We start from the raw sequence: 25335 nt of genomic DNA, 5'->3' as shown, positions 1-25335 counted from the left end.
CTGACAATTCCGAGTGCCAAACTTTCAAAACGTGTTTTCTTACCTGTTTGGTCAAAAGCTGTCCAAACACAGCATAAGACAATGTGGACTAGTGGAGCACTGAGCACTTTCCAATTTCTCAAAATTGGGGAATTACTGTAACAGTGCTCCTCTTGCTATTCATGAGGAATAGGGAACAGATCCTGTCTCATATAAAACTGTTTAACAGGATAGAAGGTTTAGGAAAATTTAGGAAATGCCTTAACCCCACGGTTGCGACACCTACCTTTGGCAATGAATCTATCTATCCAGTTTAGCCACTTCTCCTCACGAGGGTCGCGACGGTGCTGGAGACCCTATCCCAGTTAGTAGGCAGGGTACACCCTGAAGTGGATGCCAGCCAATGGCAGGGCACTGATAGACAGACAACCATCCGCGCACAATCACACCTAGGGACAATTTAGACTGTTCAATAAACCTACTATGCATGTCTTGGGAATGTGGGAGGAAACCAAAGTACCTGGACAAAACCCATGCAGGCACGGGGCGATTATACATATACAAAATGAATAAATAAATAATCGGTGAATGACTGATGGTAATTGATTGGTTGTTGTTTTGGAAGTCATTTCCATATGTCAGCTTTTTTTTAATTAATTAATGAATTTATTTATTTTATTATTATTATTATTTATTTATTTTTTTAAATGCCAATGCCATAGGTTGGAGTTGTTTAGGATTAACCGTGACATGTTAAAGGAAAATTACGACCACATAAAGCAGGTCCTTTCTTTTGTTTTTGCACCAATCTGTACGCCCTCTACACCTACGACTGCAGCCCGGCCCACGGCAACAACACCATCGTCAAGTTTGCTGACGACACGACAGTGGTCGGTCTGATCTCGGAAGGTGACGAGACAGCCTACAGAGAGGAGGTAAAGAGACTGACAGCTTGGTGCAAGGATAACAGACTGCACCTTAACACTGCAAAAACAAAGGAGATTGTCGTCGACTTCAGGAGGAACAAGACGGTGCCGCCCCCCCTCTGCATCGAAGGCGTGTGTGTGGAGAGGGTCCACACGTTCAAGTTCCTGGGAGTACAGATCTCCGACGACCTTTCTTGGACTCACAACACCACAGCAGTGGCAAAGAAGGTCCACCAGCGTCTGCACTTCCTGAGAGTCCTCAGGAAATTCAACCTGGACAGGAAGCTGCTGCTAGCCTTCTACCACTCGTCCATCGAGAGCCTGCTGCCGTACTGTGTCTCCACCTGGTACAGCGGCTGCACTGAGGCGGACAGAGTGAGGCTCCAGAGGACAGTCAAAACAGCGCAAAGGATTATTGGCTGCCCTCTCCCCTCACTGTCGGACATCTACACCGCCCGGTGCCTCAGAAGGGCTCTCAACATCGTCAAAGACAATACCCACCCAAACTCACACCTGTTCGACCTGATGCCCTCTGGCAGGCGCTACAGATGCATCAAATCGAGGACCAATAGACTGAGAAACAGTTTCTTTCCGAGAGCCATCTCCATTCTGAACTCTCACACACACACGAGAACACCCTTACCTTGCAGAACAGCATTGTGATGTGTTTTTATATACACTATTCAGTACTAAATTCCATTGCACTCTCTTATTTATTTATCTAATTTATATATTTGTCTGTATTATTGTTGTATTGCACTGGAGAGGGGAGCCCTCTAATCTCGTTGCACACTTGAGTACAATGACAATAAAGGGATTTCTAATTTCTAATTTCTAATTATTGGTGTACTTATCATATTTACTCACTTGAATACAATAAGATAAACTGTATTTGTACAGCACATTTCACAACAGCTGTAGATGCTTTTCAGACAGGCCTGACTTGCCTTAAAATGTAACATTTGCTTACAACATCAACCAAAAGTGTTCACTTTCTTCATCCGGCCTGGTTAAATTAGAACATGCTCTTAGTCAAGGTGCTTGGATGAGACGCAAATAAATGGGGGAGCTGTAATTTTTCCCGTTGCCACTAGAGAGAGTAAAAGAAGTGGGTGTGGTGGGGGCAGTCAAATGTTACCCATAATAACCAGCAGACGTGACTCATTCAACATAGAACACCACAGCAGCCACAGCCTGGTCTCTGGCAGACGCAAATGAAATCTAACTGCACAATTTGTGAATGGGAGTCGAATAATTTCATAATGCTAAGACAACTTCAAATTTCTTGATGCTTGTGCGATAAAAGTGTCCAGTTAAGTGTAGTGTCTAAGCATATTATTGATAAGCTCCAAAAGTTTCATTTTGACGAAGCTCCTTTCTCATTTTTGTTTCTCTTCTGCCCTCCCCCCAGTCTTATTCCCAATTTGCTGCAGTGATTTTCTTGGCCACAGTCCCTCTCATCAAATCATCGTGTCGAGAGCCTAAAAGGCAGCACAAAAACAACATATCACCTTGTCAGAAATGATTGTAACTCTGATCCTCATCATTCTTGCCCAGACTTCCCCCATGGAGAGGGCCACTCAGCATGAAGACTAACACATGTTGGACAGGCGTTCAATGCTTGTGTGGACTCCTTCCAATGGCGGAGAGCCTGCGGCGCTTAGAGTCTAATCTGTGGGCACTGGAATAAGGTCCAAATAATATATTACACAACGTAAAGAATGGCAGCGGAGCAAACTACGAGTGGTCACGTTACATGAAAACAGCAGACAGGAAGTGTTTTGCAACAGTGGAAAATCTTTAGGTCCACTCTGACCACCAGACGGTCACACTTCATCTGTGGTGCGGAGATGGATACCTTCCCCACCATAAACGTTGGATACGCTGTCATACATTTGTCCATTACTCCCCCTGTTTCTCTCCTCTCACATATTTGCGGATTTTTCTTCCTCTTTCTTGTCCGTCCGACAACCCAACAGTTTTATAACAGCCCTCCCTTTGCTCTTCTCTTCTTCAATGTACTTATTTCCTCTGCCCAGCACAATGACAAGAAATAACATTGTCATCTCCTCTTATAGTTTTTTTTTTTTTTTTGAGAGGTGGCAAACGTGTCAAGCAAGAAATCATAACTATGAAGCGTGAAAATGCAGTAATTTATTTTCTACATTTGCAATCTGAGTTAAAAAGAACAATCTCCTCGCTGGACGACAAAGTCAGCAAAAAAGGCTGATAATCGCGTCTCTTAAAGATTATTACGACCATATCTGATCTTGTGTGTGTTAAGGCTCAATTTTTTTTTCCGTCCCCAAAGGCTCGCAAAACGGTCCAGCCAAATTTCATAAATGTTGAACTGTTGAAATTTCCACTCACAATTTCTTATGCTTGTGGTCAACACAGAACGATTGTGTACCAACACGACACGTACCAATTGTGACGTAAAACATACACAGTAAATTTTGTAGAGTGTATTTCACTCTAAAAAAGACTATATTTTGAATTTCACGCTGAGTATTTTACTGTCAAATTTTACTCCGTTTACTGGGACCAAATATAGTCTTTTTAGAGTGAACTATACTCTATTAAATTTACCGCATAACAACAGTCAGTTATTAACCAATCGGAAGCTTGTGTAACCCAGGTTAACATAGCCTCATAAAATAAGAGCTAGTTATTAAAAAACAGTCATTGAGAAAATACATTCATTTTAGATGCTAAAAGGATCACCGTTACTTAGAAATGTGTTAAAAGATTACAAATTGGTAAATTCATTATTTTATTAATGTTTTTGTAACTATTCAAAATGATTTAGCTCAATGTCAAAGCTTTTATTTTGAAGAGCACGTAGCCATAATGCCGTTACCTGTGAGACGAGAAATGCGCAATTTATTTAATATTTTTCTTCTCTTACTTGCTAAAGAAACTGAAGGCGCATTAAGTCCGAATGGAACTACTTTTAAACACAAAAGAAACCGAGCTATTTAATGCTATTTTTGTATTTTGAAGGAGTCATTTTTGAGTTTTGCCAACCTGTCCTTCAATTGGTGATGTACTATTTACTGAACGAGTCTTAGTGAGTTTCAGACTTGCATTTTGTTTTATGCACATTTATGAACATTGGTCAAATGGTAGTAAAAGAAAGATAAAGTGTCTAATGTATATTGTTTTATTTTAAGCGATGGCTGTGGATTGAATTGATGCTTAATTGAATGCTGGTCGTAGTGTCCATGCCATGTTTTTCATTCTTCACCTGTCACCTCCATTGTTGAAACTGCATCACTTGTGTTAGCATCGATTTCATTCGATAAAACACGACTTTAATTTGTATTTGATGCTACCTGATGTATAATTTAAGTTATTCATGAGTATTATTTTGTTGTCATGATAGGCTATTAAAATTTGGTTCAGAAGCTTCTGAACTAAATAACGGAGCTGGATTTTTTGTGCATGATGCAAGATTGCAAGCCACCTTGAACAGTTTCTCACGCAGGAGCGGAGTGCACTGACCTTAATATTATTTAATCAAAACCTGGTAGGATCAATCCGTTTTTCTACTCTGCTACACTGCAGTGGATTCCCAAAACTCAGGAATGACTATTCAGGACAACCAGAAGAACACAAATAATTCAAACAAGAGACATTTGGATCTTGGTCTCTCTTCAGTATTTTGCTGAATTGTTTTTTTGAGTTTTGTACATTGTGTTACATTTATTTTTGTCAACCATATATGATAATGCTGTAACAGGATTATTGAAATATTGATTGTTTGAGGAACATACAGGGAAATGGTTGAGACTTGAAGATGGACTTAACTGATCAAACAAAAAATACTTACCTTTTACTGAACTTTATTTAAAACGGAAGTGAGGTAATGGAATAGATTATAGATTGGGTAAGATTTGAACATAACATTTTAATTCATTAAAGCAACGACCCATGTTGAGATACATATTTTCCATACTAAATAAATAGTTGAAAAGAAAAGGAGATTGATTACGAAAAATTCACTTGACAGAAGAGGGGAAACATCTTCCTTAAGGAAAATTGTGTAGAAATTGTATGCTAATTGTGTGGAAATTGTATGTCATTTGTATGTTAAACCCTTGTTATTCACTAAATTAACCTGGCAGTTGAAACTTATTCTATTGTATATGGTCATTTATTTGGTTGATATTATTACTACTATTTTAATAGTCAAACTTAGTACTGGTCAATATTGTAGTTTACTGTAATCACTCCAGAAGTGTTACACTTGGCGCTGTTGCTGATCACAAGCAACTGGTTGTTTACATCGCGTACATATTGTAAGAATATCAACTTTCTGTCGTCACATGTGGAGTGTCTTATGTTTTGAAAATCCGTTAAGATGTTAAAGTCCTATTAAAAAAATGACAAACTAAAGCACAGATAATTGAGGAAAAAACAGAAATGGTGGACTTGAGTCATATGACTAGGACTTGACTTGAGTCGCTAACCTTATTGACTTGTGACTTGCTTAGAAAAAAACTTGACAGATTCTATTTGACTTTGACTCGAACTCAATGACTTGAGAAGTCATTCTATTTTAAATTTAAAATCCTCTTTTTGAATAGTGTGCTGATGCGCTAATGCTCTGAAACTGTCAAATGTAAATCAAAACCACTTATTTAACCTGAAAAATGGATGATACACTCTCAGTAGTAAAGGCCATCAATAAGGCTCTCTGAAGCGACCACTCCAGCCCAAAGACCTGGTTAACACACTTCCTGTCCAAGTCCGATTTTTCTTTTCCCCTCGCTCTTCTTGTACTACTTCTTTTTCTTTTTTTTTTTACTCCTCCTTTTTCTTCTCCTTGTCTCACACTCAAGGCCAACAATGAGGCGCTCTAAAGCTGCCATGCCAATATCCTATCCAAAGAGAATATGCATTTTTTTTGTAGCCATATTGAGCTCGCAAACTGCACATTACAATTGTGTCGGATAACTGCTGATGCAAACGTAGGCACTCAAGTTCTTATATAGTCGGGGAGGGGAGACTAATGCCAGACTTTGGAATGTACCATGGAGTGCCGTTTTTTGGGCCAATTAAGTTCTATTGGAAGTCCACGCAACCCCCCACACCCTAAACCAGACAAAAAAATAGAACGGCCCCATTATTACTCTGCACTTGGTATATTATCACTCTTGATCCACACTCTACTAACTACTATTCAACTTGTCCTTCTTTCTTCCTTTGCAATCCTACCTCATCATCTCTTTTTTTCCTCCACTTCAGATTCACTCTTTCCTCTCTGTTTGTGGTCACTCACACTTAATCGAGCTCCATCCATCTGTTTCTCTTCATTCGTTTAGCCAGGTCTGCTTTTGATTAAGATTACATCAGGCTTTGACCTATTAGTGTGTTGTGATCTTTTTGAAGTCATTCTGTGGTTACAGGTTAAGCTCAAAGCCCACCACTCTCCCGACTTCATGCAACGCATACAGTATTCCGAGGAGGGAAAATGCAGTAGGTTCTTAAAATGTTCAATCCTAGAATTAAACGACTTTTTCCCCCTTGGGGACCCAGTAACATTAAATCATACGAACGTTTCTGTCATGTGAAGTTTCACAAGAAGAGTGCCTGCCTTCGACCCATTTTGAGTCCCAACCCAGCAATCTGTGAACTGGAATAAATTGTTCATTTCACCTCATATCCTGAGAAATTTTATTATTTTTTTAAGGTGACTTTCCCAACCAAAGATTTTCTGTTCCTTATTAGGCTAACATTTCAAAGTCAAGCTCAGCTCTCACTCACTAAACATCATGCAGATGTCACTTACAAAGTACCACTATTTTAGGACCCAAATGAGGAATGGATAAGCCGTTATTTAATACCATTACCCTCATTAAAACACTAATATGGTGTAGTGCACACATCAAAGAAAGGGCTTCCATTTCCAGATGTTGATCACAATATCATTTCTAAATAAAATCCAGTCCAGCTTCTCTTTGCAGCTTGAATGAATTGAATGCTAAACTGATGGCTTTTTGGTTTAATGATGGACTCATAGAGGCCAATCATGGCGCTAAGATGACATCTATTGGCCACGATATAGCAGAGCTGGATGTTAAAGTCATTTAGACTCATCAGACTAAGTGGACACGGTTGACTGAAAGGTCTTTCCACCTCCTCACGTCTGGTTTGGGATAGATTTCTCCGCTGACTTTTCGAAATTTATCTACTCATCAACTCATTTAGCGACTCATCAGATGCCTGCTTGGAGTGTTTAGATTAACGGAACAGTATGACCCTCAATTTAAAAAAATCATTTTGAGGCCACACTGGCTTGTATAAGAAGATGCAGGTTGTATTTGTGTAAGCATTTGTGCAGTGCTCATCCAAACTTTGACGCACACTAAAATGAGCAGCTCATGCGTTGTGCATATTTCTGATTTATTATTTATGTTTATCACATACTGGAGATTCATTGGCTTGTGAAAAAGTATCAACTGTGGCAAAAAAATGCTCAGAGCTTCATTTAAGAACAAACATGTATCATTAGATGTTCGAAAATATTTACAACATCTTGTTTAAAAAAAAAAGATTTTATCTGAAATAAGTCATATTTTAAATAGAAATCTGCTTTTATTGTTTGCAATTTGTAATTTTTATCTACAAAGCTTGTAAAGTGGTAATCATTTTGCACAACCGTTTGTGTGAGCGCTTTTCTCAAAGGAGTCATGGGAATTTCAACTGAATTTCTGCATGTTAAGCTTTATTTCAGTTTTATTGAGTAAAATATGAAATATTTCCCCCAGGAGCTGATTGGAAAAGGTGCAAAAAAGAGCTTAATGTAGAGTGAACTTTTGATTTGTGTCTATATCAGATGGCCAGAAACACCACTTCAGCTTGATGCTAATGTTACTCTGTGGATGCGTTAAAGTGAATAAAAGCTGATAATATGTCAAAGTTAATAGCCTGCCGTGCAGCTCCAAGAAAACCAACCCATGCAGATTGAAAACTTAATCCCTCACTTACACTCGGCTTCCTCAACAGGAGTGAAAGGAGTGAAAAACAAAAGAAATGCTTTGACACATAACAGATGACAGCTCACAAAGTTGGCTGTCTCACGCCAAAAAAAATGGTCTTCACTATTTAACAACATAAAGTAAGTGAGGGCTGAATTCACTAAAGGATTGCGAGCATAGTTTTTGCATGGTGTAAAAATGGAGCAAACGGTGTCGCATCCACAAAGCACGCGCAGATGGTGAAAGGCATCACTAACTGAGATATCACGCAGAAAGCATCTCGTGCACCTGTGGTATTGGCTTGTATTTAAATGAGGTAATAATATGCATATATTTGGAGGACTGTTGAAATTTCCCAACTCTATTCAAATGAGCCTCATTGTTAAACAGCGTCTGATTCATAAATGCCAGCGCTAATAACCATATGCAGTTTGAGTGACACAAATAAGAGCTATTAAAAGCTGGTGTAAACTTGGCGCTACTCTGTGGAAGCCTCTTTATTGTGGAAATGCATCATGACCTGAGTACTTGGCCTAAAGTATTTAAACATCACTTTTAATATACTATGTTATACATTTGATTTACATTGGTAATTAGTTCAAAAAGACATGTAACCATCACTAAATACTCAACTAATGCCCTGCATGAATTTCAAATTTCAAACGGATAAAATGGCAACCTTAAGTACTCAAAGCGCTTCCACACTGCTTCCTCATTTCCTTACTGATGATGCAGCGCCAGGAAGAGAAATTGGGATTCAGTTTCTAGCTCAAGGACACTTTGTCATGGTCACAACGGCCGGTGATCGAACCCACAACTGCTGGGTTGAAATCTGGCCTCTCTGCCACCTCGTTTCTTTGACCTAAAATACATGAGAATAAATCACAAAAAAGTCGACAAGTGGGATGTCAAATTAGCTGAACCAGGCATCTTTATCCTCCTCCTCCCCCAGCACCCTCCTCTCCTCCTTCCCTTCCTCTTCCTCGAACGATTCTCATCACCGAGCTACTCTCGTTGCTTTGAAAATAACCCCCATCTCTGTTCAAGTTGAATAGAGCTGAATGAAGATATTGGACTTAAAGGGGTGAGTGATTTTTAAGGAGAAACTAGCATGATGCAGTTTATTGTCTTTTTTCTGCTGCTTCATCTTTTGGTGTCTATTCATCCCCTGTGACATTGAGTGAGTCCGCGGAGATGTTGGCAGGTGCATTACTTCTGGGCACAATCCTTGCAACTTTACCAAGTAGGTGAAAATATCTGTAATATATCAGATAATATAACTTAATTTGTAATGATGAGATGATTTCATTTTTGGGGCATGTTTTGATGGACATATATTCTATATTTGTGAATTTAAATGATGTCATAAACCATTTGGCCATGGTCTTGTACAACACAGTTAATCAGAAATGAAGCAATAATCAAAGTTTGACGTATAGGTTTAGTAAGGTCCTGCAGCCAGGTGCCCTTGCCTTTACACTCAGGTTATTTATAAGTATTGATTGCCTTTTTGTGCAAGCTCGTCACCCCTGCAGGCTGCAAGCAGCACAGAATGTCACCATGAATCGCAGTGAAACTTTTTGATTTGATGCTGTTTGACACTTTTTTTTCTCTGAGGAGACATATTTTCACTTGTGTGTTTTGGAACGGCGTACATTATGAAATATGTATTCCAAACCAGAAACCTCCTGAAGCCCATTTCTCATGTGAGGAGAAAAACGTGTCCACTATTATATTGTCTTCCTTGAAGAAGACTAGAACAGGCAATGACAATAGCCAGTTATTTAAAGATCTTCCTCATTAGTCTCCTTGAGGTGTTGGCTGACAATTTCAGAATGAACTTTGTTCTAGTTGATGCATATGCATGAAGCGGCCTTTTCTAGACGAAATACATTAATTCATTTTCTATAGCACGTCCTTGTACAGGTCATGCCAGCTGGAGTCTCTGCTAGCTGGACCAAAGGATGGATAGATAGAGCATTAGTCAAACTTCTGATGGCGCATGCTGTTGTTGACAAAGTGCATGATTGTGCTGCAGGCGGCCAAGGCAGGTGGAGTGTGTCCTTTTCCCGACGAGAGATCTGCGTGTGGGCAGGAACGACTGTCACACTGCCCTGTCGCTATGACTATCCATCAGGTATCTCAGCAATTGTTTTCATTTTATGAGCTTGCTGGACTCCATATTGATAATAAATACAGTGAACTTTATACGCCACTTTATAGTGAATTTGCTCTGCCGTTTTTTGCGGGGGGTTTGTTTTGTTTGTTTATTTAAGCATACCTGTGCAATCTCTGCTTGTGTGGGTTGGACAGGGAGGATTGTTAAAAATCAAATGAATGGTAACAATGAAGTCAGCAGGGTTGTTATATATTGGGATTTTGCATTTTAGTTTAGTTTTTATTTCGTTTTTCCTTTTTATATCTAATTCACTAAGTTTTCATTTGTTTCTATAATAGATTTGTTAGTTTTTATTTGTTTTAGTGTTTAGGAAAAAGCTTAGTTTTGATTTAGTTGTTATTGGTATAAATTTTTTGTAATGTGGTGTATTTGTCAGGTGCGATTTTTTTTTTCTGGTAACAACTATTGCTCATTAAAAACTCAAAAAAAGATAACACTTGAAAATGGTATTAACTTAACTTAACGATTAATCACAACCAAAACATAAAATTCACTTAAACTTATGTGCAATAAGTCTGAGAAAAGTGCAGTGTATTAATACTGCTTCTAAAGTCAAAAGGCAGGTGAAATAATCATAAATGTTACTCAACTAAGTGGTTATGGTCTACGCACGCCTTTTGCAAAGCTATTTTTATTTCAAATCCTTTCAAAAGTTACTCCACTATTAATGTGACCTATAATCCATACTACTCAATTGAAAAAAAAAATAAACTTTTTGGGAGGGGGAGTAAAAACACAAAGATCAATGACTTTGTGTGCAGTATGCAAACAATCTTATAATTGGTGCCAGTCTCAGCAAAATAAAAACAAGCCCAAAGCATGATGCATCCATGGTGTTCTTTAGTGAGGAACAGTGTCGTGGTTGTGCCCGACATACCTTTACGAAATATGGCCAAAAGGTCCAGCCATGGATTGATCAGCCCATAAAACATTTCCCATGTGTTTTAGGCAAATTTTATAGTGGTCGTTGGTGGATATTTTGGGGAAATTATTCATCACAGTCTAATTTTTTAATTATAAAAACCTGGCAATTGAACAGGAGTGTGCAGACTTGTTAAATCACTATACATAGTCGTCAAATTTAAGTGCTTGCATATTCAAAGTGCATGCGAGAGTGAGAAAGAGAGAGAGACAGAGAGAGAAGGACCTTTCTCTGTAACAATGCATTTGCTTTTTGTCCAAAATACCATTATGCTGTAGTTTTATTTTTGTTTTCTACCCATGAGACTTCATTGTCAATGCGTCACATCATTGAGGTGCTGTACAACTGTCATAAATCCGGCAGCAACATAATTTACATTTTAAATGATCACAAAAAGCATACAGAGATGAAAATGATGTCAGGACCGCTTCCCAGCCGAGGCTGGAAAGCGGTGGAAGGTGGATCCTTAATCGCAGACTCAGGAGGAATTGATTGACAGGATGTTTATTGGAAGCCGTCAAGCAATACACAATAATCACTATGAAGCAGTATCTATAAATTTAGTAACCGCAAGGGTTCTATGAGTACAGCCGCCGGAGAGGCGAAACACAAAACGCTGGGAGACCGAGTCACTCCAGGAAAAAATAAGGAATCAACAGAAAACGCTTGCAACGCAAGAAACCGAAAAACAATGCTTACCACGAAAGGGTGAAGACAAAATCCAATTGAGAACGATAAACTTAAAGCGAGCCGAATAGTAGCTGGTGAAATTGAAAACATGAAAACGCAAACAACAGAACAAGAGCAAATCGCGAGCAGAACAATCTGTGAACGAGAGCATGAGCAATAGCATGAGCAACGTGGAACAATAATCCGACGCGGGTATGTCCGCGTCGGCTGTTTAAGTAGTCCAATGATTAATGTCTTAATGACATTCAGCTGTGGCGATCGGGAGCGCGTCTCGCTCGTGGCCGCTTCCCGGAGCGGAGCCGCCGGGCCACGCCCACTTGCTGGAGACGCCGCAGACGGATCGTGACAAATGAAGGATATTTTCGCCACAATTATCGTTCATTTTAGTTAGTTTCATGAATAGACAATGTCGTTTCAGTTATTTTTTTATTTCCCAAAACAATCTCGTTAATATTCTATTTCGAGAACGAGAATGTTTTTTTTTATTTTAATTTTTGTGTTTTCGTTCGTTTTCGTTTACGATAATAACCTTGGAAGTCGGTGACGCGTGTCTTTATTTTTTTCACTGATTATTTTAATAATGTACTATTGTCCAGTTTTAAAATATGACAAATGTTTATTATTTTTAAATTACAAATGCCCCCATTGAGCTAGCTGATGTTAATTAATGAAGTTAGATGGTTTGGCTGAACATAAGGGTGTTTGAATACACAATGTTTTACATTATGGAACATATATGCAACAACTTTTGAATCAAAAGCAACATTTTAAATTTGGTCTTTTACTATTTTTTTAATTTAGAAAAAAAACATTGGCAGATCGCATTGGCCTGACGTGCCCTGACCACCCCAAGGATTAAAGTTTAATATCGCCCTAAGGGAGCTGCTAATTTCCAGTACTTGTATGTCACAATAGTTTTAAACTGAAATCTATGAGAGAGCACACACTTTGAACAAAATCCTCTCATGACTTAACGGTTAAAAATACAGATTTAAAAAAGTGCTCGATAGAACGGCAACAGTTTGTCGAACGCATGTACTCAAAAAAAATGACAAAAAATTGAGTTGCCCCACAAAATGTCCAAATAGAGGAAATATTGTGGCTCCATTCATGACTTAATATGAGATTTCTCTATCTCCAATCTAGCCTACACTACACACCAATGTTGAACTATATTTAAACAATGCAAGTGTACATTTGCTACATCATCAATCGTTTCATCAATTTGTGCACCTTCTGAAGCTTTTTTTTCCACATCACCTTCATAGGTCACACATTGAAGCAGGTCATGTGGTTTCGGGTATCAGCAGATGGTCAAAGGGAGTTCAGTCATCACACGGACCCAAACCAAATCAGCCTGTCTTATCGCGGACGCACACGGTAAGGCCGTTTGAAAGCAGATGTGCTATATTAGCAAAAGTATTAAGACACACGTATTAACTAATAGGTCAGATAAGGGTTGGGCCATGCCACTTAGTTGCTCACAAATCTTCACTCATCGAACATGCCAAGACCAAATGCTTTACTTCGTCGAACAGTTTGGGGAAGGTCAATAAAAGGATGGTTGTTGTTGGGTGTGGTAGAGCTTGATTCTGACTGACATCATCAAACACCTTTGGAACAGCAAAATTATATTATGAGTCATATCTTAGTTAAAAAAATCTTAATCAAATGTCTAAGACATTTACTCTGCACTGCAGCTACATCGGCGGAAGCTACTCGAGCTGCTCAGTTCAAATTCGAGCTGTCAAGTTGAGTGATGCAGGCCAGTACCACTTCAGGTTCGAGACTGACCAACCACTGGGAAGATGGACCTCTCCAGACACCATCACTCTAGACGTAACAGGTTGTATTTTTGCCAACTAATAGTGCTGAATCAACTGTGACAGAGACTACGAATGAAATTCAAGAAGCTGCTCCGAGCAGCGCTTTCCTCGCCAGACATTCACACAAAACTTCACTTTGGTTTTGTGTGAATGTGTGCATGTGTCAGACCTCCAGGTCCAGTTGCATCCAACCAGGCCAGCCAACGTGTTTGGCTTTGCTGAGACTGTGTTTGTAGGCTGCCAGGCGACAGGATGTGCTGCTCCAGGAAGGAGCCTCGCATTATACAGGTGAGTATGCGAGTGTGCAACTTGCTCATCAAATGTTGTCACCAAAAGCTTAAAAAAAACAATGTCATGAGATGCTTTCAACACAGGAATGGTCTAAACCTTGGGTCCTATGATAAATGGATGATTATCAAACACTTCGACCGAGCGCACGTTGGAGCGTATAGCTGTCGACCAATCCCACCACAGAATGTGCAGTCACCGCCCCTCTCTTTGGCTCTTGGCTGTAAGTGATTGCAGACCCAAGTTCACGTCACCTTAACTTTATTTTTGCTTGCTTGTGTCTAACTTGTGAACAATATAGTGAAGTCTTGTTGCAATGTTTTTTTTATTTGCATGCTTGCTTGATTAGACATCTTGCCATATTTGTTGTTGTTGTTTTGGTTAATATGCTTGGGAGAGGTGTGCTCCAAGCAGAGGCTTGGGAAAGGCTGTTATTGCGGAACTATGGTGTTGTGTTTAAAACTGGTACACTTTGGTGTTTCCAGAAAGGACAAAAGTTTACTTTGAATACAAATAAAGAATACAGAACCCTTAAGTTTAAATTCTTTATTCCATCACCAAATGTAAACGTTGAGTGCTGAAAATGCAGTCATTACTAATACATTTGATCAAACGTGGCAGCGCAGTGAACTACTGCTTATTATTCAACTTTATTTAACAGACATGTTATACAGGCTTGAATAAACATTATACACAATATTGAGAAAAATGTTTCCTGATGATGAACACATAAACAGATTTTAGCAGTAACTTGGTTTGCATGTCTCCCTCACAATTCTGAGGATGAGGTTTCAAATCCCAGCTCCAGTCTTACGGGTTTGTATGTTCTCTATGTGTTTGCAAAAGTTATCTCTGGATGGGCTGGTTCCTAAATTTCAACAAGGTGCATGTTAGGTTAAATGAAGACCAAAATTGTGCATAGGTGTCAACGTGAGTGTGAATGGTTGTTTGACCAGTGTAGGCACTATGTACTCCACCTCTCGCCTTAAATCAGTTGCGATAGGCTCCAGCTGACCCGTAAAATTATTGACGACACCTGCTATAGAAAATGAATGGATGAGCGAAAAATGTGACATTATTCATCATTTAAGCGCATTCTTTGATTTCTTTCCATCAGATGCTCCTCGTTCGACTTCCGTCCAAGTTTCTCCTTTAGGGGTGGTGTCAGAGGGCGGGTCGGTCACTCTGTCATGCAGTAGTGAAGCCGCTCCACCGGTAGAGAGCTTCGCCTGGTTCAGAGGTATTGCATAATCTAATGAGGCAATGTTGTAGAACTGCATTGCATCACAGAGCGAGATGCTCCTGTCGCATTTCCACCAGTCATGAACTAATTATTAGAATTAATAATATAAGAATTATTAAATTATTATTAGAATTAACCAGCCTTTGAAAATAATTTTGTTCAATGGTCTACCTCATCGCACACTAAAATGAAAAAAAAGGACCCACCTCTCCTCAAGTGTCAATCAAAACTTGAAAAGATGTATTTCTGATAGAGCAAATGATGTATGACGTGTATAATATGGGCGTTTCCTCCACAGACATGGAGACTGGCAGCATCCCAGACAGTTTTGGGCCTCAATTCCACCTTCCTCGCCTCAAATACACAGACAGAGGAGACTACTTCTGTGTGGCGCGGAACTCCCTCGGAACCGAACGGTCCAAACCATTTCTGCTCAACGTGACATGTATATGCTCACTTTAATTGTTGCTAAGAATTGGTATCACAACACAGTCATTGTTTAAATGCTAAAACAACACAAAGAAATGACAAAAGTAATATTCATGTTGACTTTAGCAGACTAAATACAAGACAACATTTTTGTATTGCGCATTTGATAACCGTTGGAGCTTTAACAAACCCTTTTGTTGACAGTTGTGAAAATGGCTTTTGGTATATTTTGCATGCCAGGAATAGCAGCTGATTCAATCATTTTGCTTTAAGCAGGATAATGACTGACGTGCACAACTGTCATTAAAAAAAAGACCAATTATCTAATTAATTAATGAGATGAGAAAGTAAAAACCCGAGATTTTAAAATACTGGACTTTCTCTAATGCACATAAAACAATTTATTTCTATATTATTTGTTTTGCTGAGTCAGGGGAGTGTGCGGTACATGTAACAACCACGACATGTGCAGGTGCTTGAATCATGAGAACTTGTGTATCTACATCACAACCACACCTAAATGTAATCGGCTCATTTTGCTTCCGTTTGCATTTCAAACATAAATACAATCCACAGACCGCAAATTTCACCGACACACAGACCAATAGTGACCTATTATGCATCAAACAGTGGGGGAAAAAATACGTTTTTATGTCAATGGACCGGGAAGATTTTACCTACAAATACTCCACACAACCCCTATAATGACTCATTTTTGTTTAAAAAAAAAAATTTAAAAAAGCATTTACGTATAAATGCACAGCTTTTGCCATGAAGCTCAGAATTGAACTGAAGTGCATCCTGTTTTCACTAATCATCCTTTGAGATGTTTCTTTATAATAATGGTAGTTCACATGCGATAAATTTAGTGGATTGGCCGTGATTTTGAAAGGAACAAACTTGACTGTATGCAGTTGCAATGCATGTTAGAAAGAGCATAAAAGCAAGAAATCACAGGAATTGTTTGTTGACCAACGAGACAGCATTGCCATGAGGAACAGAGCTGAAGAAGGGTACTGAAAATTTTCTGCTGCTTTTGGCGGTTACATTGAGCACCGTGGCCTCTACTATCTGTGGCCTTCATTATCTGCCCCAGAGTGCTCTTGACATCAATCGGGGGCGGGGGTTCATTTTTCAATTCAAACAATTCAAAGCATACAGCTGAGACATACAGCCAAGACATCAAAAGAAGGTTCAGGACAACTCATTGAATGTCACTGAGTGGTCCGACCAGAGCCCAGACTTGAATCAGATTAGACCATCTCCAGATAAATCAGTAAATGCCGGTGCACAGTCATTCCCCATCAAACTTGGTTGTGCATTGAGAAGTGCTGCAATCTTATAGGAGTGTGCCAATTTTGTGGCATCATTTTCAAAAGACTTGAGGCTGTAACTGCTGCCAAAGGTACAACGGGAACGCAATGAACAGTAGTTGTGAATACAAAAAATATAATCTTATTATTTGCCTATCATGTAGGCTGTTTCAAAGTCAAGAAAATGTTCTTTGTTTCGTTTCAGTCTCACCCAAAAACACCCATGTGCTAATATCACCGCCTGGTGACATTCGTGAAGGCTCCTATGTGAACCTCAGCTGTGTTAGCCGTGCCCACCCCCCAACCAGCAGGTGCTATTCATAATCATTATCCACAAAATCCTTATTGTATTACTGTCATCTGCATTTTAATGCTGTTGTTGTCTAGTCAGTTTTTTGGTCTTTACTTCGGGGTGAGTAATACGGATGGATTTAAATTGGGCATTTTCAAATGTAACAAGTTAAAATGAAAAGCAACCTTGCTCTACCATTGAGTTATTACTCATTCCTACGATTCATTTTGATCGTGCTCATCTTCCTTTAGGCATGCTTGGTATCACATCGTAGGAGACCAGGTGATAGAAAAAGGAAGCGTCCAGAACTTGACGTTCCCTTCAGTGCGTGCTCACCATGCTGGTCAGTACTACTGCATGTCATGGAACCGATTAGGACATCAAACTTCTCATACCACCGCTCTCACTGTGCTGTGTAAGTTGTGTTTGTGTGTTTGATTGGAACCACACTTGTTAATCATTCAGAGACAAGCCTGGGAATGTTGTGTCACATGTCACATTGTGAATATTCCTCTTCTCCTCAATCACAGTCTCTAGCTCCCTTTTTGTCTGTTCAACAACCTCTTCTTACTGTCCGCAGGGATTGTTCAGTACTCCACCTTCACATCAAAACGTTGTTTGGGAGATTTTTTTTAATCGACTTGATTTATTTCGGGATGGGTGTTAATGTACCCTTTTTATTAAGTGTTTGTATGTCTTGAGTACAGATAATTAAAATAGAGCAACATATCGATCTATTTTGTTTGAAAATTTTGATTGATTCATCCAGGAGGTGTGTCACGTTTTAAAGTCTCTGCTGACAGCACAGTGCAGTTTGTGGAGTTTGCATGCTCTCCATGTGCTTGTGTGGGTTTTCGGCAAATACTCCAGCTTCCTCCCATATTCAAAAGACATTACTGTTTAGTTTATATCAAGACTCTAAATCAGTGGTATTCAAACCTTTTCCTCCGAGTGCTGCACACAAAAAAATAAATAGAAGCAAGGGCCAGTTTGAAATGTTTAATTTTAACATTAAATCAATCATGCAATTACACATTTTTTAAATAATGTAGTTATTTTGAAAAACTATTAGAGCAAGGCTTTAGTTGAAGATAATAAGGCTAATAGTTTAGGATTTGTCTTTTCGGAGTGACCCGCGGCTCTGCATTCCACAAGAATATATTTGCACCTCCACTGAGGAATAGCTGAATCCTATCTCCACATTCAGAACAAAACCAAGAAGAATCTGTATTAAGATGACGATACTTCTCGTTAATACGTTATGTTCACAAAATCGTACCTTGAATAGTAGAGGAAAGCATTTTGGTTTCTTAAAACGCACTCTTGTCTTTTCATATCTAGAAAAACTCTATGAAAAGAAACAGTGGTAATCTCCATCACTCATGTTCCCCCACTTTTTCGAGGGCCACATTAATAACACGGCCAACACCCCCACACTCTTTTCTAAATAGCATTGCGAGTCATGTCAAATGTTATTTTTTAGGCATGCCGCAGGCTACTAAAAAACGGTGGGCAGGCCAAAAATGGCGCTTGGGCTGTTGTTAGGACACCGCTGTTCTAAATTGTCCTTAGCAAGGGCATGGACAATTTTGTGAGCTTCCCGATCAGCCAGTCCAACTAACCCGATGCAACCCACGCAACCTACTTTCACAGACCGTTCCCACGCAGTCCAACCTGGACGGAGTCACACAATTGAAAGTACAGATTTATTTAGTGTCAATGAAGAGGAGAAGGAACTTTGCCCAACCTCTGATTGACAAGAGTGCAAGTGTCTCATTACCCTTTTGCCTGTAATGTAGTGCAGGGGTTTCAATCTCAACTAATGTGGCGGGTGCTGGAGATGGAGTCTGGGTGTGTCTGCAGCTGCACTGCATCCAGTATTCCACAAAAAAAGAGGTTCAAGTTTTCAAAAAAAATACAACTCAATTTTTTTTTAATAACAATTTAGAACATTAACGGTTCTTCAGAACATGAGCAAGATTGGACTTCCACATCTCCCTGGTACTTTGTATACTGCTCAGCATGTCCAGTTGAGTTATTATGGCGGATTTCTTGAGCACCACAACTTTCTCTGTGCATTGAGAGACTGGTGTTCCAGTGCTAAAAAAAATATATATATCTTCCGTCTCTTGTTGGGATTGGGTGACAGGATCTCTTTTCCTTCGACTTGGTGTCACTCTCGAATTACAATATGTGAAACGCCTCGAGTGATAAACCCCCCAAAAAAGTTTATAAAAACATGCACAGAGACATATATTCTGTGATTGAAGACGATCTCCAGGTGTCCATATTTTGGAAGCCAACTTTACATAAAGTTCATATGGAGCTCTTCTTGCGGTACCGTACTTTGACCATGCCGATCTCCTGCACAGACTCAGAGTTTGTTCTGCTTCTGCGAAGTTGCCCACGTGCCTTTCCTGCGCTGAATTTAAAGTGAATGAGGGGCGCCACGATGATTGCCCGGGTATCTGTGCTCACTACCGCAATGGCATATACGGCCATTTGTAATTGCACCCATCTACTAAAATACCAAATGAAAGAAAATAATTAGATTAGCACTTGCCGATAGATTTGCGCTGGACATGAAAATAAAGTTCAGAATTTTACAAAGCTGAAAAACAAAGCCAAGACAAGTGGTTTGTCAGTTTAAGCCCACAACTACAAATGTCTTTATTATGTTACGTCTACTTTCACGCAGACCCTCCCAAGAACACTTCACTGTTGGCTCGTCCGTCCAGTGTGGTGGATGCTGGCCGGCCTTTGACTCTGACCTGCAGCAGTCAGGCCAACCCAGCCGTGGATAACTTCACTTGGCATCGTTTAACACACAATGGAGCATCAGTACAATGTTAGTGTCATTATAATAAAGTGTTTTCACTCAAGTTAAACCAAAGTACAAACCGGATGTCATTCTTTCACGTCCCATTCTGTCTGTTCCTTCTCTGCATTCCATTATACAGCGTGGGGCAGCCGGACTGGTCCTGTGTTCACATTCTCAGAGGTCGGGCCTGGAGAAAGTGGCCAGTACTACTGTGAGGCTAGAAACCGCATTGGAGTCCACAGCTCTCCTGTCCTTACAGTGCGAGTCAGAGGTACACAAGTAGTGCAGTATTTGGACACATGACACCTCTCTTCATTAGAGGCCTTGACAGATTGGGTTTCTGTTTCTTTGATGTACGATACAGAATAGAATAAGCAGAGTGAGGCATTTTACAAAATTTTGCTGGTCTATCATTCGTCATCTATCAGCGGCCCGTTTGTCATCGTCAGTCCGGCATTTTTTTTTAATGCCAAACCAAACTGTACTCATCAGTCGGTCAATCGTTATTTTCAACGCGCTTCGGTCGTCGCTTCTCTCATCGCTTTTGTCTGTAAATTTCACTGGTCCGTGAGTTCAACAGTCATTCTGTCAGTTAGTCCGTCTGTACGTCCCTCCCAATCTATTGGAACTGGAAAAGTAGTAGTAATCGGGTTCTCTTTTTATTTTCTCTCTTTCTCTTTCTAGCTCCCACTCACTCTGACTTCTCTTCTGGGTTTTCTCCTACCACCCTCGTATATGTGATATGCCACATAACTGTCTGAGGCCATGCCTGTCACTGAAGTCAATTTTTGTCTTAAGTACATTTTGCTGAGTAGGTTGAAATTAACTTTTGTCCACCTCAGCGTCGTTAACACTGAAAGCACGCGCGTGAGGAACGATTGCAGGATTATAATCCATTTCCACCCTTGCTTGGTCCGTCCTTTTTTAGAAAATCTCTCGCCTCCTCCCCACTGTCCCAAAAATGGGCTCCCGTCCATGACAGACAAGCCCATCCGTGCCGGGGACGGAAGCCCATCTCTGCTAATTACTTCTGGCCATTTTTGTCATCTTAAATCTGTAACCCTGACACATTACAAGTTTGGATGCACACTTCCAAATAAAAGTTAGTGATGACATGCCATTGGAGTTTGACTTTTTGCACCTTTAAAATACTTTTCGTATCTACCGGTACCAATAGTCATCATGTCTTTCGTTCTATGAGATACATGTTAATGCCAGTAGTACACATGGCTCTTTAATGTATTTGCCATGTTGGACTCCAAAATGTGATCAATTTTTAGGGCATATATGTCATGACCCGTGTCGGTCATGTCAGTGTTTTTGTTATTGTTTTCGTCACCTTCCTGCCATGTGCTCTTTGTTTATTTTTGTCAGCTGAGTAGGGCGTTTCCCCTCAGCACTCATTCCCCACCAGCCATGCACCTGTTCCCCGTTTACCGTCACACATCTGATTCCCATCTGCTCCCCCTAATTACCGGACTATTTATCCACCCCTTGCCGACAGCTCAGCGTCGGAACATTGCTCCTGCTACGCCCGCGATACGCGATTGCCCCACTCACGGACATTACCACCCTCGCCTTGCCGCTCCTCACGGACTTTCACGCCCGCGTTTTTGTTCTCATCCCTTCATGCTCTCGTTATCGTTCCCGTTACTTTCCCCCGTGTTTTGTTCACTGTCTATGTTCCTCGTCATTTGGGCCTGTTCAGTTACATTTCGTTGGCCCCGGTTATTTTTGGCACCCGGCCGCATTGTTTGTTCTCGTTTGATTTCTTAAATAAATTCCCTTTAAGTTACCCTTATGCCTGGCTTCCCCGCACTCTTGGGTCCACCCCCCTCCTCGCCGACCGGCGTGCGCGACAATATATGCAGCTGAAAAAAGTCGCCCGTTGAACAAAATGGTGCAGCAAATGAATGATGATAACATCTGGCTGGTTACACCAATGGTTTAGGTGCTGTTTTTTTTTTTTTTCATATAATATATTTAAGACGATGCATATTCAGCTAGATGTATCCACGTTGAAGCAATACATTACAACAGAAACATTTATGAAGAGGTTATACTGAGTATTAAGACATGTTTTTGACAGCAGCATGGAAAGTAAGAATGCTCCATGCTGTTACGTTTAGCAAACTGGGAGACAAATTGTTGCAGCTGAATTTAGTGAAGGTGTGAGTCATGTTCACTTCCAGTCTGGAAGCCATTGTACTTCATCTCTGCATTGTGACACATTCCACAAACACTTTTAGACGGAAATCAAAATGACAAAGTGCCACCAAGAAGCGTTCTGAGCTTCACAATAATATAGAACAGAAATGAAAATATATAATGATTAATTGCATTGCATTTTGAGGATGAGTGGAAGGAAACCTTCCAGTTGCTCTCTGGATTCTGTTGCATCTGTTTCTGTGAGTCATGGTGAGTCATGTAAAGCCGTCGTACTTATGAGGGAGGAGGAAGAGGAGATGAGGTGTTGTGGAAAATGACTATTTGGGCTAGACAGCTGAAGAAGGGGAGCGGGCTTTGGAAATCACAACTGGAAACACGAGACTTCAGTCTAGACGTTGGCAAAATGGTGCACACTTCTTTTTCCATATCTTTTAACTCTCTCTTTCTATTTTTGTCTGCTGAACTATTTCTATCACATTCATTTTGTATCTTTTCTCTCCATCTCCATCACCAGGACGACTAAAGGTTATTGCTTTGGCATCAGCAGTGGGCGTGTCTGCTGGACTCATCACTCTGACAGTGGCCATTATGATTAGGTGACATTGCGACCTTTACTTATAAACAAAATGTATTCAAAGATAGTTCACTACTGAGTGATATTTGCACCATTTGACCTGAACATTAGGAAACTTACAGAAATGAAACCATACACTGAAGAAATAAATGGAGAGATATTTATGGATACAAGTATATTTCACGCCCCATTTCTTTCAGCGTATATGCTCATTTACATATACATTATTTGTTTTATGTTGCAAATTTGTCATTTAAAGAGAGTGGTGAAAATGTGTTTGTTTCTGTACTTAAGTAGATTTTTCTGGTGTCTGTACTGAGAGTTACTTATGATCCCTACCTTGAAAACGTAACTTTTCTGTTCCTAATTTTTGTCAAAATAATTTTGTTACTTTTTTCAACCTCAGTGGATGATGAGACAACGTAAAAAAGGAGTACATTTCTTGGGACACAGCAGTGACAAGTCAAAGCAATACATTCCCCAACCATGGTCTTTTTTAAGAGAATTGTAAAATTTGATGAGATTGATTTGCGGTAAAAGTGTTCACTAGCTTCCGGCATTCCAAAAAAATGCAAGGTAAATTTATTCAGTTTTTATTATTAGCTAATTCATGAAAAAAATGTGACTCATTTCACAACTCAAAGCTGTCTGAATGCATTTGATAGCATGAAAACTGAGCCGCTAGCTGGCTCTTAACAAGTAGCAATTGAGCAATTTTTTTTTTTTTTAGTAATGGCAAGTTAATAAAAGACGGAAACTGTTCTTTGCCCTTAACTTTAAAACAGTGGTTCTCAAACTTCTTTCAGTGATGCACCCCCTGTGAAATATTTTTTCAGGTGATTGACAGGTAACAAGAGGTGACACGTGACAAGCTGGGTCGGACAATTCTAGGATGGGGGGGAATCTGGGTTGTTAAAATAATGACATTGAATAACCTACTGAAGATAAAATACATTTTATGTCCTAATATTTTAATTCAATAATTACTTTTTTAATAATTTTGCATGTTTTATTTAAAATCTCGCCTACCCCCCGGAGTTCCTTGAAGTAGTCCCAGGGGTACTAGTACCCCCATCTGAGAACCACTGCGTGTAATTTTTTACGTTTACTTAAGTACAGGTTTGATTCAGTTCTATACATCTAGTTTTACAAGAGCCTTTTTACGCAAGTATTTGTGCTTTTGCTTAAGTATAGACCGAGTACTTTTGCCATCTCTGTTAAAAGACCAAATTCAATGTGTTGTAATTAACAACACCATAGATAACACACCTTTTTGTCTTCACAAACACTGCAAACACACAAACACAGTGCTGTTGGGCAAATTAGAAGAAAAGATTCAAGCCTTCATTTGTAACATACGGCTGAGTCTGTAATGACACTGTAATTATTTTCACATTCAAAAAAACTTGCATGGCAGGTTAATTGAAATCTCAAATTGTCCCAAGGTGTGAGTGTGTATGGTTGTTCGTTTTTGTGTGCCCTGCGCTTGGCAACCAATTCAGGGTGTACCCTGTCTACTGCCTGAAGAGAGCTGGGATAGGCTCCAGCACCGCCGCGACCCTCGTGATCATAAGTGGCTTGGATAATGGATGGATGAATTTCAAAAGTTTGAATTATTTGAAATGCTAGAGGTTGATCTTCAATCAATTATCTACTCACAGGTAATATTAGAATCAATGTATCTTCATGGGGGATGTTATTGTGTTTATCATCCACAGTAAGAACATGCATACAGTTGACATGGAATCAGTTGGGGCAGCAACCAAGGTGTGTGTGTGTTTTTTTTTAGTCCAATTTATGATGAATTGTACTTTTAAACACTTTTTCACAATGTCAGGATTTCACTTTACCTTTGAATAGTGTACCGTGCCTGTTCAGGATAATTTCTAGACAAGATTTTGTGCATTTCAGCGGTCCTCAGTTACAGCAGACAACATGTTTGATGAGACGACCCAACCGATGGTGCCAGTGAGAGAGACCTTAATGTCTGACATACCAGTAGGTGGAACTAAATATACTCAAATCTTACATCATCGAAAAGGCATTACGACACACGCTCTCTCGTGCAGGAGGAACCTGAGGACTTGAGTGACAGCTCCCATCCAGCAATTGTTCCTCTTAAGGATGCTCCTCCAATCACAGGAGCTGAAATATACACTCCACACTCCAAATATATTACAGTCCATTACTCCAGACTGTCAAGGTATTAGCTCAACCAGCTTAATCTGATATGCTACTCCTCTTCTATTTTTGCTTTTCTTATTCATTTGTCAACTGAAGCACGATTCCCTCCCCAAGTGTTGACAGCAGAAGTGTAGTCATGTTTATATTACAACGACATCATCTCATTGTTCTCTGCTTTCTTTATTCTTCTGTTGTTGAAAGGCAAAAGTGCAGTTTGTGGTAATGATGATGTGATTCAGATGTGCTCATGAGGTCATATGGTTGCTTTTTGCTGCTGATGTTGATTCAGGGGAGAGCAAGTACAGATCCAAAAGCTACCACTTGGGGGCGACAGGAAACCAACGGAGTGCATATAATTGTTTACAGTCTGCTGCCCTCACCATTCTCAACACTGACCGGAGAAGGCCGTTCAGGTCTGACGTACATTTTTGAGTACACGTAAGTGCATTGAGTTTAATGCAGCTTTGTTGACACTCACAGAAACAACACATCAACTTCGCCCACAGATGAGTAGCAA

At 39.8% G+C, this 25335-nt stretch overlaps 1 protein-coding gene across 5 annotated transcripts; it reads left to right on the top strand.

Moving 5' to 3' along the window:
- The first annotated feature begins 8880 nt into the window (after window positions 1-8880).
- Window positions 8881-25335, top strand: LOC148329612 (B-cell receptor CD22-like). 5 transcript variants are annotated; one of them, XM_088307135.1, is made up of 18 exons: window positions 8881-8972; window positions 9070-9131; window positions 9927-10025; window positions 12948-13059; window positions 13380-13525; window positions 13673-13793; window positions 13880-14016; window positions 14911-15033; window positions 15335-15481; window positions 16984-17089; window positions 17322-17413; window positions 19769-19918; window positions 20031-20162; window positions 22575-22656; window positions 24353-24401; window positions 24546-24632; window positions 24704-24837; window positions 25108-25335. In XM_088307135.1, exons 1-18 carry the CDS (start codon window positions 8950-8952, stop codon window positions 25172-25174), a joined length of 1869 nt encoding a protein of 622 aa, XP_088163261.1. In that variant the 5' UTR covers window positions 8881-8949; the 3' UTR covers window positions 25175-25335. The 5 variants fall into 5 exon arrangements, with proteins under 5 accessions (XP_088163261.1, XP_088163258.1, XP_088163263.1 ...); XM_088307132.1 differs by having other exon boundaries at window positions 17322-17485; XM_088307134.1 differs by having other exon boundaries at window positions 8925-8972; window positions 9074-9131; window positions 17322-17485.

Source organism: Idiotropiscis lumnitzeri, chromosome 10 (assembly GCF_059441095.1).
Source record: "Idiotropiscis lumnitzeri isolate Australia: NSW breed Sydney's pygmy pipehorse chromosome 10, RoL_Ilum_1.0, whole genome shotgun sequence".
Classification (NCBI taxonomy): Eukaryota; Metazoa; Chordata; class Actinopteri; order Syngnathiformes; family Syngnathidae; genus Idiotropiscis; species Idiotropiscis lumnitzeri.
Note: the sequence above shows the minus strand (reverse complement) of the source record. Positions and strands in the feature narration are given on the sequence as shown.

Excerpts from the sequence above, each read along its gene's own strand:
- LOC148329612 (XM_088307132.1), top strand. The coding sequence starts at position 8,950 with ATGAAGATATTGGACTTAAAGGG. Across the intron at positions 15,034-15,334 it reads GAGCTTCGCCTGGTTCAGAG|ACATGGAGACTGGCAGCATC; the intron begins GTATTGCATAAT and ends TTTCCTCCACAG. Across the intron at positions 15,482-16,983 it reads ATTTCTGCTCAACGTGACAT|TCTCACCCAAAAACACCCAT; the intron begins GTATATGCTCAC and ends GTTTCGTTTCAG.